A 15,005-nucleotide genomic window follows, 5' to 3' on the forward strand; every position below is an offset into this window, starting at 1 on the left:
TTTATATAGGATCAAGGCCTGTCTTTCAGATCCAGAATCTGAAACCATCCCACCTATTCTGTTCATTACCCACATTACCCTAACTCTCAACCAGTCTACCACACTACTATCCAATTTTATCATTCCCGACCAAGTCACTTGAATACCTCACCGTTACCTCCAACCCCACAATCTATCATTCAAAATCACTCTCATCCCGTTTACCAATCCAGACCAACCTTGCAAAACAATAACCCTTCTCAAAATCTTTTTGAAACCAGCGGAATTCAAACTCAGAAGCAATTTCGAACCTTCACCAATTTGGACCGACCTATTGATCAATTGTATGAGCAACTAAAGGCAGTTGGAAAAATTGGCACCGTTTCTCCCAAACTCTATTCCAGAAGTCCTCCTGCCGGTTATGATTCTCAAGCAATCTGTGCTTATCATTTTGGAAGTCCAGGTCATACCACTGGTAATTTTTGGACTCTAAAACATAAGGTTCAGGACATAATTGATTCTGGAGATATTTTTCTTAGAAGAAAGGGAGAACATGGACCGAATATCAGTCATAATCTTTTACCTGAGCATGGGAGTAATATGGGGGTTATCATCGCTCATGAAGATTTTATCGATCCCACTCAATACATTGTAGATGAAATTGAGGTGTTTGGGGTAATGGAGGCTGACCATGCGAAAATGAGAAAACTGTCGTCTGTTGAAGAGTCCACAACTAATGATAATGTTGAGGAACAGTTGAAATCTTTTGTGTGTGAAAAAAAGGAGCCATTTATAGTGGAAGGAGGGCCTTTCGAGGTTGACAATTCTAAAGTTTCGTTTATTTTCGATCTATCATCTTTTGAATGGGATATATCAGAGCCAGTCATTCTCAAATTTTCAGAACAAATGCCTGTTAATAACTTGCAAGTGGTGCCATGGAACTATGAGGAACCTATTCTGTTGATTGGAGATAAAAAATGCTTAAAGGAAGAGGTATCTACTATTACCATGTCTGGGAGAATTGTGGGAAACTCCGAAATTAATGTTCAGTCTAGAGCCAAGGTTAAATCTCCGACGCCCAAGCCTCTTGTATATGAAAATGAAGTAATGGATTTTTTAAAGATGTTGAAGAGAAGTGAGTATAAAATAGTAGAATAGTTGGATGGGATGCCTGCTCAGATTTCTTTTCTGAATCTTCTCTTGACCTCCGAATTACATAGAGAAACATTACTCAAAATCTTGAATGAGGCTCAAGTGCCTAAGATATCTCGATGGATAAATTTTCTAATAGTGTGGGGAATGTACTTGCTGCTAATCATATCGCATTTTTCGATAACGATCTGACCACAGAAGGGATTGTGCTTAACAAAGCCTTATATATATCAGTCCGTTGCAATGAAAAGCTGTTGCCGAGGGTCTTAGTGGATAATGGGTCAGCGTTGAATATCTGTCCATGAAACACTCTCACTAAACTTGGATTTGTTGATATCAAACTCCGCCCGTCTGTAACTGTGATTCGAGGATTCGATGGTTCAAGAAGAGAATCTATGGGTGAAACAGATCTGGTATTGGAGATAAACTCTGCTCAATTTCAAGTTACTTGTCAAGTCATGAATTTCTCCAGTGTTTACAATATTTTGCTTGAAAGATCTTGGATACATGCTTCCAATTCAGTGCCATTTTCTCTGCATTAAATGTTGAGATTTATTGTGAATGATCAGCTCATACTGTGTTTGCCAAGGATGACTGTACCATGATTGTTGATGCAAAATTCAAAGGTGAAGGCAGAAAAAGGACTCCAATCTCATCTCATCATGTCGCTGACATCGTTTCTGTGCGATGGATATCCAAAGATAAGTCGCTGACTATATTAGATTTGCCAGAGGCCAGTATTATGATAGTTAGGAAGATGATTCGAGGCGGATATGAAATTAGAAAAGATCTAGAATGGGAATTGCAAGAAATTTTGAAACCAATAGAGATCCCGATGCAAAAAGATACATTTGGACTGGAATTTCATTCAACTGCAAAGGATAGAAGAGAAATGCAAACTAGAAAACAAGCTGAAAAGGAGGGTAGACAAACTGTTTTAAATGTCCTACCGCTATATCACATCTTTTCTCGCCAGTCAGAAGTGATTCTGTCAGAAGAAGGTTCCTGTTGAAAAAGTTGATGTGGACTTATCTCAATTATTTGTCGAGGCTATTTGTGGGGAGGAGCCATCAGAGAATTCAGAATTTTTTTCAATTATCGAAGGAGTTATCCAAAATTGGACTGCTGATCATCTTCTCTTTAAAAAAATTTTGATAAATTTAGGAGAATTGTCTTTTGTCTAGATCATATCCAGATAGGATGGTAGTCTGGATCTTTTGTTAAAAAAAATTATTTTCATTTTTTAAACCTTTTTTCTCATTTCAATTAATATAGTTTGTTTTGTTCAAGAAAATTGCTGAAACGAAAATAAAGGTTGGGCTAGATATGTCTTTAAATAGCAATCATGTCTGTATATTTATCTTTTTGTGAAGTCTCGATGCATTTTGAATTTAATGAAATAGAAGACTTCTCCTATATTTTCTATTTATTTATTATGTATGATCTATTCTATTTTCAGATGGTCACAAATAAAGCCCTCTGACCCTTTGGATGTCACCATTTTGGAATTTGATGGTTGCAACCTCGATATCTCCCATGAATTTAAATCACGCAATCTGAAATTCAAAACGAGAGCGATGCTGAGGAAAAATTTGAGTCCATTTCAAGCGAATTAAAACAGTATGAAGAGAAACACAAATCCAATTTAGAAGAAATAGAAATCATCAATATTGGCACTAAAACTAGGTTAAAGAAATTAAAGTCAGCATTCATTTGAATAAGAAACAGAAGGAGGAAATGATTGAATTCTTAAAATTATTTCAAAATGTGTTTGCATGGTCATACGATGATATGCCAGGGGTCTCTGTGAAAATAGTGGTTCACAGGTTGCCAACTGATTCAAATTTTTCACCTGTAAAGCAGAAGCCACGAAAATTTAAATCGAAAATGAGCCTTAAGATAAAGGAATAAATTGTGAAACAACTCAATGTCAAGATAATCGTGGTGTCTCATTATCCCATTTGACTTTCGAATCCTGTGCCAGTGCTTAAGAAATCTGGGGAGGTGCGAGTATGTGTTGATTACAAAGATCTGAATAAGGCCAGTCCAAAAAATAATTTTTCTTTGCCAAATATTCATATTCTTTTAGACAATACTGTTGAACACGAAATTGAATCTTTTGGTGATTATTTTGTTGGATATCATCAAATCTTAATAGCAGAAGAAAACAGAGAGAAAATTTCTTTTATCACCTCATAGGGAACCTTTTGTTATCGAATGATGTTTTTCGGGTTGAAGAATACTGGAGTTACTTATCAGAAGATCATGACTATCCTGTTTCATGACATGATCTACAAAGAAATGGAGGTTTATGTGTATGACATCATAATTAAATCAAAGAAGGTCGAGGACCATTTGGTTGATTTAAAGAAGCTGTTTGAAAGGTTTAGAAGATATAATTTGAAGTTGAACCCTGCGAAATGTGCTTTTGAAGCCCCAGCTGGCTAATTATTGGGTTTTATTGTCAGCAAAAAGAGTATAGAGATAGATTCTACGAAAATAAAAGTAGTTCGAGATATGCCCATTCCAAAACTCAAAAAAATGTGAAGAATTTTTTTGAAAAGATCAATTTCATTGTCCGATTCATTGCACAGTTAACCTTTACCTGTGAGCTTTTATTCAAATTATTGAAAAAGAATGCGTCGATGAATTGGAATGCAAACTGTCAGCAAGTTTTTGATAAAATCAAGAATTATTTGTTAAATCCTCCGATTTTAGTGCCACCTCAGTCAGGAAGACCTCTGATTATGTATTTGTCTGTTCTTGATGAGGCTGTTGTATGCGTTCTGGGACAGCATGACGAATCTGAGAGAAATGAACAAGTCATCTACTATCTGAGTAAGAAATTTACAGTTTATGAGCCCAACTATTCTTTTCTTGAGAGAAGTTATTGTGTTTTAGCATGGGCAGTTCAGAAATTGAGACATTATTTGCTCGATTATACCATTTACCTAATTTCTCGTTCTGATTGTCCAAAATACTTATTGGAAAAGTCGATGTCCACGGGACGTATGGCTAAGTGGCAAATGATTCTTTCTGAATTCAACATCGTCTTCACAACACAAAAGGCAGTCAAGGGACAGGCCATAGCAGATTATTTGGCAGAAAATTCAAGAGATGATGATTACCAGCCATTGCATACCTACTTTCCTGATGAAGAAATTCTGTTCATTGAAACAGTTGAGAACATGAGTGAGCAGTATCCTAGATGGAGGTTATTTTTCGACGGTGCGTCAAATTCTTTTGAAGTTTGAATTGAGCAGTTTTAGTGTTGTCTGAAGGGAAACTCTATCCTGCTACTGTCAAATTACTGTTTCCTTGTACCAACAACATGACCGAGTAAAGCTTGTATTTTTGGATTGAAGATGATATTGGACATGGAGATCAAGGACCTGATAGCATTTAGTGATTTCGATTTACTTGTACACCAGACGCTTAAGCAGTGGGTAACTCAGGATTCAAAAATTATGATGTATCATTGTAACTTGTTTAGTTTGGCCAGCAAATTCAGAATTTTAGAACTTAGACGTATTCCCCGCACTTGTAACGACTTTGCCGATACTTTAGCTACTCTGTCTTCGATGATCCAACATCCAGATGGGTTGGTGATTGAACCTATACACATTCAACTTCAGGATAGGCCAGCGCATTCTCTGGTTATGGAAATGGACTCTGATGTTCGCCCCTAGTACAATGATATTAAGGAATTCATAAAAACGGAATCCTACCCTCCTGATGCTGATTTCGTTGTAAAAAATTTCTTACGCAAAATGTCATCAAGATTCTTCTTGAACAGAGAAGTGCTATACAAAAAAATATCTGATTTGGGCCTTCTGAGATGTATCAATGAAGAGAAAGCCAATTATATGATGAAGGAACTGCATAATGGGGTTTATGGGCCACACATAAATGGGCATCTATTGGCTAAGAAGATCATGAGAATAGGGTATTGTTGGTTACCATGGAGCATGACTGTGTAGATTTTGTTAGAAAGTGTGTCAAGTGTCAAATGTATGGTGATGTTATACGTGCTCCTCCTACAGAATTGCACAGTATGACTGCTCCGTGACCATGTTCGATCTGGGGAATAGATGTGATCGGAACTATTGACCTTCCTGCTTGGAATGGGTATCGATTAATTTTAGTGGCGATTAAATATTTCACCAAATGGGTTGAAGCCGCATTCTATAAGCAGGTGACTAAAAAAGTAGTGTCAAATTTCTTGAAAAATAATATCATTTGTCGTTTTTGGGTGCCGAAAACATTGATCACTGATAATGTCAAAAACCTCAATAATGATATGGTTGATGAATTATATGAACAGTTCAAGATTAGACATCAAAATTTTGCCATTTACAGGCCTCAGATGAATGGAGCCGTTGAAACTGCAAATAAGAATTTGAAAATGATCATTCGTAAGATGACTGAAGTACAGCGGGATTGGCATGAGAAACTGCCTTATGAATTGATGGCGTACAGAACTACGATCAGGACTTCTACCGGTGCAACTCCTTACTCTCTTATGTATGGAATGGAAGCAAAATTGCCTGCAGAATTTGAAATTCCTTCCTTACGCATTTTGATCGAAGCTCAGATAGAAGAAGTTGAATGGATCAGAGAACGTCATGAGTAGTTGTATCTAATTGATGAAAAGAGGTTGAATGCCGTCTGTTATGGACAATGTTATAAGCGAAGAATGACTCGTGCTTATAACAAGAAAGTTAAGCCTAGTTTGTTTTAAGTCAGAGATAAGGTCTTGAAACAAATTCTTCCAATGCAAGAGGAGGCTAATGAAAAGTTTGCTCCCAATTGACAAGAATCATTGATTGTTAAGAAAATGTTATCCCAAGGAGAGCTTATCTTTATGGAAATGGACGATCAAGTTTTTTTCCAACCAATTAATGCAGACATGTGTAAAAAAATTTTCATTTGATTATAAAAATTTTTCTTTAAAATTACTGCAAGAGACGGATTTAAGGCAGACTCTTTCTCATTTTTCCATCTCGATATCCTATCCCTAATTTTTTTCTTTTGACTTTTCAGAACCACCTCCTTTTCGCTTGGTAGTCCCTTAAGATGATTAACCCTATACTGGGGCAAATTTGTTTCAAAAAAAAGAAAAAAAAAAGAGAAAAAGAGAAAAGAAAAGAAAAAAATAGAGAAAATTGGTTAGAATTAAACAGCGGCTAATTTTATCTCTTTCCAACCCTAGACCAAAGCAAGTTTTTCGAAAGAATGCTATCTCAAATGATTGCAAACCCATCATATGATCCACTTTCAAACCTCAATATTTCTTTCACTATTTCATCCGATCCTAGTTACAAGAGTCCAAAGTTGCCGACTTTCATGTTTTGCAGTAGTTTGAGGAAAATTTTTTTTAATCAATTGACAAATGATGTAAATATAACTTTTCTGAAATATGTCAAAGAAAATTATCTCATTGACGCCACAAATTCCCAAAATATGACTGGATTGATACAGTAGGGATTAAAATCATCTTGTCTATGTCTCAAGGTGAAAATTTGAAAGGGCATCTTCTAAAAAAAAAAGAAGAACAAATTGAAAAATGAAAAAAAACAAAATAAAGGAAAAAGAAAAGAAAAAGGGTGGGGGTAATTTTAGTAAAAACCCGAAAGGGCGCTAAGGTAGGGTTTTGGAATACAAGAGGATCGTGAACGCAGAACAAGAGGCTGAGGTCTGAAAGCTGGTGACTATGTTGATTTGGGTCTCTTTCATACTGTTGTTCTTTTGCCGACAATGAATTTCAAAATGGATGACGTCAAAAGGGTTAGATGAAGCACTTTTCTTCATCAATGGCTGTCCTCTAAGTATGTGTCCAATTTTTGACCCTTGGACTCGTGTTCATAAATCCAACAATTTTGTTTTGCTATTCTATTTACTATTTTATTTATTAGGTATCATTGTTTATTTCATATCAGCATTATTGCATAATAAATAATTCATATTCAATTGTTTATATCGCTCATTTATTGGGTCTCATTCAAAAGACAATCCCTTATAATTTATCCCAAAGGAGTCATGAAATTGAAGGTCTTATGATAATAAAGTATGGATAATTGACATTTGACAATTGCAAAGATTCTGAAGGGGTTGTCGACCGAACCTAAAGGAGTGATTTGTTGATGTTGAAACTCATGTTTACATGGTTCTCAAGGCACAGGGATGACATGGTGGCTGCGGTGTTTTCATCACAGTTGTTTCTTCTTTTTTTTTCCTTTTTGCAGGAAAAATTATGTGGCACAATACTGATTTAGTTGAGCATGATTCAAACTGGGACAAATGGTAGAATGATTGAGTTCCAGGTTTCGCTGTACATTTCTGAAGAAAGAAAAGAAAAATCATTATTTTCTTTCTTTTAAAGTTCAAAAAATCAAGAAAAGTTGTAAGTCCACCAAGTTTGTCTTGGTTTATTACCTTTTAAGCAACATGCATTATGATCTTTCAGTTCGATAGCAATTGTGTTTCCATATCTTCCACTAGTTATTTTGACTCGAGTTTAATCCCACCTATTATCTAGGTTTCGATCATATTTTCATTCTCTTGATAGGTATATGGGTTTGGATTCAGCTCCATTGAACAATCTAGATGCAAATTTAATTTTCTGTGGGTAAGTCTCAGTGTCCACCGCGCACCTTTCTACCTCCTTCTTGACAAGTCAAAAGATCAAATTTAATTTTTTATTGGTGAGTCTCAACGTCCACCGCGCACCCTGCTACCCCCTTCTTGATAATTTAATTTTTTATTGGTGAGTCTCAACGTCCAACGGGCACTCTTCTACCCCCCTTCTTGATAATTTAATTTTTTGTTGGTGAGTCTCAACGTTTACCGCGCACCCTTCTATCCCCCCTTCTTGACAGATAAAAAATCAAATTTAATTTCTTGCTGGTCAGTCTCAACGTCCACTGCGCACCCTTCTACCCTCCTTCTTGATAATTTCATTTTCTGTTGGTGAGTCTCAGTGTCCACAGTGCACCCTTCTATTCCCTTATTGACAGATCAAAAGATCAAATTTAATTTCTTGTTGGTGAGTCTCAGCGTCTGTCGCGCACCCTTCTACCCTCTTCTTGATAATTTAATTTTCTGTTGGTAAGTTTCAGCGTCCACCCCTCTATCTTGATAATTTAATTTTCTATTGGTGAGTCTCAGCGTCCACCGCGTACCCTTCTACCCTCCTTCTTGACAGATCAAAAGATCAAATTTAATTTTCTGTTGGTGAGTTTCAGCGTCCACCGCGCACCCTTCTACCTTCCTTATTGACAATCAAATTTAATTTCCTGTTGGTGAATCTCAGCGTCCGTCGCGAACCTTTCTATCCCCCTTCTTGGAGAGTAACCGCGTCTCTCCGTGTATCTTTTCCTAAATTATGACAATTTACTTATTTTGATTGTTTTGATTAATAATTGTGCTTTCTTATTCATTTTATATTTCATGTTTAGGAGTTTTAGAGCTCAGACTTCTTCAACTTTGCAAAGATCACAGATGGTCAATGCACTTGTGGCTCACTTGTATTCGAACTACGTTTGACCTTATTCTCATGGCGGGATACGTAGGCAACTTTACACGAGTTCGGTCACGTCTTTTGCAATGTTATTGTATCATTTTTGTCCAATAATTTTAGCCAAATGTTGGCTTGTTATTTTAACTCAGGTGCAATTAAAAGAGATAGGTAAGCAATTTGGTGTTCACGCCTTTGTCTTCAGTTTCTTCAAAACTCTAGACAAAGAGGGGCAAGTTGTAAACGTCAAATTTTTGTCAAATTTTAATATTTTTTTGAATTTTTTTATTTAATAAGTTATTTATTGTCTTGTATTTTAATGTGTTTTTTTTTTCTCATTTTTGTAGTTTTATCTTAAGAAAAAAAAAGAGAAAAGTCAAAAGCAAAAGCAAAAATCAAAAATCAAACTAAACTTACACATTTTCATCATTTTCCCTGCCAAAACAACTATTAACCCATTTTACACTTAATTGCCATGCACCTTTCTTTTCATTAGCTGAGAAAATCATCATTTTGGCAAAACTAACACACAAACTCCACTTTTTGGCTCCCAATATATATCTCTCGGCCTTGCTCTTCTTTTTGCTTGGAAGTCAGACACAATAAGGAAGACAAAAATCAACATACTCCTCCCAGGTCACTCTCGCCTCTCTGTTTTCTCTCAACTAGACAAACACACACAACGACAAAAGCTCCATTCATTTCTTCTTTTGAACCTCTCGGCTCCCTCTACACATTTTCTTCCACAAAATCAAAACACAAAATGGGAGGTAGCAACCGGTTGGACAATTGGAGTTTGGGAATTTAGTCAAAAAAAACTTTAGCCAACGGAACATAATTCTAGTTGAGGTATTTTTTCCTTTCTTTTTCCAATTTTTTTTCTTCTTTTCTTTTTCTTTCCTTTTTTTAGTTATATTTAAAGCATGTTTAGTTGCTGATTTGTCCCTTTCTCTTGCTGGATTTATTGTTGTGGTGTTGTTGGGCAAGTCCAAGATTAGGTTGAGGAAAAGAAAGATGATTTTTGTGTATGCATGCTAAATGTTTGATAAAATGCCGAAATGAAAAAAAAAAAAAGAATTAAAGTAGTGAAATAGATGATTATAACTAATGTGTGGCCTGAAGGACATTCGGTTATCCAAGTTTTCTCGAGTTTTGAGTCTTAAAAGTATTGAAAGTTTTTTTAAATTTTTAGGACTGTTTTGATTTAATTTTGTCATATTTGTTGTTGCTTCTATTGATTTCAGTTCAGATTTATGTTGTAAAAATCACAATGAGTGTTGTAGTATGAATTTTATGATTTTTAGTGGTGACTATAGTAGTTTTTAAAAAATAAAAATTGGGTTTTGTTTTGGCCATTTCGCCACTTTTGGTTCATGTTTTGTAAAAACTAAGCTCAAAAATGGAATCTACGTGAAAAATCGAGTGAGGGGTGTATTTTGAGAAAATTTAGCGATCGAAAAATTCATCGGCGGCCGCCATGGCAGCCGGTGGCTGGAGTTTCAGAAGAAACGGAAGTGGAGGGAAAAAGAACGAGGGAAAGAAGAGGAGAAGAAAAAAAACATAAAAGAAAGAAAAAAATGAATAAGGAAAAAGAAAAAAAAAGTGTTGGGCTAATGTTTTATTTTCGGTTGGGCCAAGAATTTTTTTTTTGTGTTGGGTTTCGATTGGACTTGTATTTGGGCTTGTGATTCAAACCCAACCCCTTTTCACCAGGTTTAGCTTAGTAAATTTAGTGGGTTGGCCCGTATCTTTTAACACTGGGTTTTTTATGGGTCAGATGGCCTTTGGCCCGACAAAAATACAAGAAAGGCCCGATAGCTTTTTCTTGCCCAAATCAGAAATCAAAATTTTCACTTTAATCCCTGATTTTTGGAGTAGTTTTACTGTGGCCCTAAAAATTTAAATTTCTTTCACTTAGGCCTTAAAATAATTTTACTTTGGTCCCTGCACTTTATCTTTCATTCAATTTTGACCCCTAAACTTTGAAAAAATTATGTTTTTACCTCAAAAGTTTTTTCAATTTTGCAATTTAGTCCCTTGTGAATTTTGACTCTTTTTACTATGATTGTTTCTTTTCTTTAATAGCTAATTATATTACTTTTGAATATATTTAACTTGTAATTTTTAGATGTTCGTAAGTTTCTTTATATTTGACATATTAATGTGAATTTAGTATTTTTATCATTATTATTATTTTCAATTAAATTGGTGTCATGATTCTTTTGCTCATTTTGAGTACAAATAGGCAATTTGACTTCCATTTAGTCACCATTGCAAAAGGGAGATACCCCTAAAATAGATAGGTCATTGCGTGTTTATGTGGCTTATGTGTTATGTGCTTTATCCGCTTTTCTTAGAATTTTTGTATTTAGATATTATGTTTATGTGTTATGTGCTACGTGCTCTTATATGTTTATTTGTTTTAATTTATGCCTATTTGTCTTACTATGTATTATTAATGCGTGACGTCACCACACTAGTCCAACGCTAGTTGTGGCTTTTCCCTCCGTTTATTTGCTAGTCCAACGCTAGTATGGACTTTTAGAAATGGGTTAGTCCAACGCTAGACTCTTAGATTGTTTATGCATTAGATTCATCTTTTGTGTGATATTTATTACATTTTCATGCATATTTTTATTTTTAGAATTTTTTGTCATTTGCATGATATTTTCTATTATATTATTCTCTATCCTCCTACCCTTCATATGTATTAATCATATCATTTAAAATTGTATCTCATTTAAGAAATTGTAAAAAAAGTTAGTTCATTTGCTTGTTCATATTAGAAAATTATTCTTTGAACATGGGAAATGAGTTATTATAATTCTTTAGTTTAAATACCCCATCGATTCTTATGTAAGAAAATTATGTCACGAGTTTTTGCCTCCCGTACCTATTATGTTGCATTCCATTTTCTTTGATCACTTATACCTATGTATATAATTTATTTTTTTTAATTTCATCATTTGCATATTCGTGACACATTTAAGGAATTATTTTAGCCTTCGCAATTAATGCGATTGATATCAATTAAACCCTTGAATGAGCATTTTGTCCCTTTCGATATTTTATTTAGATTTGCATCCATATAGGAAACATCCAAACGCGATAAATTTAAGAGTTAGATTAGAGAAATTTTGACTAAACCAGGCAATTAGCTTAGACTAGGTTGAAAGGGTGTTTTAGGTTCAAATTAATCAAACCTTTGCCTTCATTTTCTTCAACCGTGACTCTCGAACTCATTTTCTCTTGTTTTTCAAAGACCTGCAGTTGACCAAAAGGGTTTTATTTTATTTTATTTTTATCAAAAATATTTTTGGGTGACTTGGTACACTCAAACTCAATACCAAGTGACGACTCCAATTTTTCTTAAAAATCATTTTAGACTAAATTTTGGACCCAAACTGTCGCATTCTTTAAAGTTCCATTCGAGGTCCTTTTTCGCTTATTTTAAGATAAAATCACATCTTTTATAAATACTTATTTTCATCGCGAAAAATGGAGCGCGACAAGAATCTTTTCAAAAAAACTGTCAATAGTATTTTCTCATCCGGTCTGGAGAGTTTGATGAAGAGGAAGTGTATGAAATCTCTAAAGATCTAAACATCAATGTGGAGAAAGCTAAACGAGTTGTTCACGATCTTGCACGGAGTAGATTGTCAAATTCACTTATTCAAGCCGTGGCACTTCTTCGACAGAGAAATCATGCTGGGGTGGTAAGGAAGCTTATTCTTGGAATCTCTTTGACTGGTTTTCTAATGTATTTGCTCTCGATATGTCTTAGATTTAATGCTTCTTCCTACTGTTTTAGGTATCCTCACTGAACGACTTGTTAGCTTGTGACAAGGCTGTTCCTTCTACCTCATTAACATGGGAGGTACCAGAGGAATTGGTTGATCTGTACGTCATATACCTGAAAAATGATCCACCACCAGAAAAGTTATCCAGATTACAGTATCTACTGAACATAAGTGATTCAACAGCAGAAGCTTTATGAGCAATGAAGGATAGAGCACTGCCAAATGGAAATGCAGCTGCTGGTGAGGAAGAGTTTGTATTTTGAAGGGTCCAACCACGTTAGGCCATGCCCTGATTGAGTCACATTACTTTGCCCCTTTTTCCTTGTAGATGGAAAGGAAAAGATCACGATTTTGTTTGCCCATTAATGGGTTATAAACTCGTAGTAATTTCTTGGCTTGAGTTGAAAACGCTTTGGGTTTGAAATGAAAAGAAAAAGGAGAGCCTCAACACGCACTTGCCAAATATCCTCACCTTTGTTTTTGGGTTCCCTCTCTGCAAATTATATATTATGACAAGATTTTTGGTATGATGGTACGGTGACTGATAATAAGCTTAAGGTTTTGTTTGATAACGTAATTCAACATTTAAATTTAATGGATTCAGATCTTAACGTGTTCAGATGCGTTTGATAATAAAAAATTGAACATGTTAATTAATTAATTGATACTGAATTTCTCATGCAAAATTTGCTCTTAAAACTAAGTGATAAGTTATTCACTTATTACTGAATGTGATATATATTCAAATATATTAGATGTAATGTTGACCTTGGTTGATCAGTCCTTGGTTTTGATGATTAACAAACCAAAATGTAGATTTGGGCTAATGTTTTTATGTGAGTAATTTGTTAGAACAGATTCTTGTGGCACAAAAGAAAAAGTAAAAACAGGGCACTCATGTGGGACGTCCGAAAGGAAGCTATCGGACGTCCGAAAGGATGAAGAACATCAAGAAGGAAATTCTGTCGGACGCTCGTGAGGAAGCATCGGACGTCCGGATGGATCGGACGCATGCTTCGGACGCACATCAATCTCATCGGACGTCCTAAAATTTCCACGAAGATTTGATAACTCTCTGGACGACGTTCGGACACTGAAACTCGGACGATAAAATCTCATCGGACGTCCGAACAACAACTTGACTGATTTTCGGACGATGGGATCGGACGATGACTAAGCTGTCGAACGTCCGACAGGCCAACGGCTAGTTTCGACAGCATTTAATATTTGACCGTTGGAGAGCCTTTTGGAGCCATTTCTCACCTTCTATAAATACCCCAAAACACAAGAAGACAAAGGACTTTTGCCAACACAAAATACAAGCTTACAAGTGAGATTTTTGAGTAGAAAGATTCTTTGTTGGTTGTATAAGGGGTTGGAAAAGTTGGGTTGTGAGGTTGCTCAAGTGAAGGTTACTCTCTAGGTGGAGTAAAACCTTGGTGAAGGTGAACCTATCACTTGGAGTGGTAAAACCTTGGTGAAGGTTGCCTCATTTGTATAAAATAGTTCTTAATTGGGTGAGTGATCTTTCAAGTGTAGGTTGTTGAGGGTTAACTAGAATAGTTGTAAAACTCCTTGGCTCAACCAAAGAGTGTTTGGGGTGAGGAAAGAGTGAGCCTTCACTTGTACATCTTGGTTAGCATCGCCATCTATTGAAGAGGCTATTGGATTGATATTTGGTTTGCATTTCTTATATTTTCTCTTTAATTAAGTTTTCTTTATTGTGCTTAAATTTGATATATCTCTGTGCATCTTTGTGAAATTGTTTGTACTCATTGGGTTGCACCGGGCCTTACATGTAATACTTAACAATTCAATAACTTAATAAATTTAAACTTTAGATTTTAATTTTCAAACTTCAGTTTTATTAAACACACCATAAATATCAAGAAAATCTTGTCTTGGAATTTTGAAAAACTAGAATCTTGTCTGTAAGCAGCTATAGGTTAGGTAAATAAATTTTAAGCTAAAAAAAAAATTGGAGAACGAGATTAACTTGGGGAGGTTAGTGCAATTTTAGAAATTTAGGGGAGATGAGTGCTAGTGTTAGAAACCTTAAGGGAGGTTTCTGCAATTATCCCATATACAAAAGCAAAAGGTTTTTTTATTTTTTATTTTTTTGGCCAGAACAAAAAGAAGATTAGTACATATGTGGGTAAGAATAAAAGATGGCCGTAGCCAATGTCATGGTCCAAATTCTATTTTCACGATCGTTCTTGCATTTAAATGTTCAAACTCACACCTCTCAAGCCAAAATACAAGATGGACTCCAAAAAAATAGTTTTATCTTTTAATCAAAATTATTGTGAAAATAAAATTTAGACTATGATAATATTGGAGGAGAAATGAGTTTGGTGGTATATAAAAGAAAAGAGTGTAAATGTAGAGTTTCAAATTTATATCATTCCAATTCTCATTTATACATTTAAAAAATAATTGTTTGTTAAAAAAAAAAGACCATGGCAAATACTTGCCATAAAGGATTGGGATCATAACTTCATTAAGGTAATAGATTTTAAGTAATAGGCATAAAAGAAGAGAAAACAAACACTTTTAAG

The 15,005-nt window shown here is 35.1% G+C and overlaps 2 protein-coding genes and 1 long non-coding RNA gene across 3 annotated transcripts; all 3 read left to right on the forward strand.

The window, feature by feature from the left end:
* Positions 1–4,508: 4,508 nt before the first annotated feature.
* LOC113695976 (uncharacterized) lies at positions 4,509–4,820 on the forward strand. The gene has a single exon (XM_027215240.1). The coding sequence runs from the start codon at positions 4,509–4,511 to the stop codon at positions 4,818–4,820; it is 312 nt and encodes a 103-aa protein (XP_027071041.1).
* An 81-nt stretch (positions 4,821–4,901) lies between these two features.
* On the forward strand, positions 4,902–5,764 carry LOC140019744 (uncharacterized). Its single transcript, XM_072071543.1, has 3 exons — positions 4,902–5,082; positions 5,223–5,326; positions 5,456–5,764. The coding sequence occupies exons 1-3, from the start codon at positions 4,902–4,904 to the stop codon at positions 5,762–5,764; spliced, it is 594 nt and encodes a 197-aa protein (XP_071927644.1).
* A 3,388-nt stretch (positions 5,765–9,152) lies between these two features.
* LOC140012867 (uncharacterized) lies at positions 9,153–12,912 on the forward strand. The gene is made up of 2 exons (XR_011819835.1): positions 9,153–12,363; positions 12,459–12,912. It is a non-coding gene; the product is annotated as an uncharacterized lncRNA (long non-coding RNA).
* The last annotated feature ends 2,093 nt before the right edge of the window (positions 12,913–15,005 follow it).

The sequence above is a fragment of the Coffea arabica genome, chromosome 1e, assembly GCF_036785885.1.
Source record: "Coffea arabica cultivar ET-39 chromosome 1e, Coffea Arabica ET-39 HiFi, whole genome shotgun sequence".
Classification (NCBI taxonomy): domain Eukaryota; kingdom Viridiplantae; phylum Streptophyta; class Magnoliopsida; order Gentianales; family Rubiaceae; genus Coffea; species Coffea arabica.

Coding starts and splice junctions, on each gene's coding strand:
- LOC140019744 (XM_072071543.1), top strand. CDS start 4,902: ATGTCATCAAGATTCTTCTTGAACAGAGAAGTGCTATACAAAAAAATA. Junction 5,083..5,222: donor GATCATGAGAATAGGGTATT/GTTGGTTACCAT, acceptor TCTGGGGAATAG/ATGTGATCGGAACTATTGAC. Junction 5,327..5,455: donor AAGCCGCATTCTATAAGCAG/GTGACTAAAAAA, acceptor TTATATGAACAG/TTCAAGATTAGACATCAAAA.
- LOC113695976 (XM_027215240.1), top strand. CDS start 4,509: ATGGAGATCAAGGACCTGATAGCATTTAGTGATTTCGATTTACTTGTA.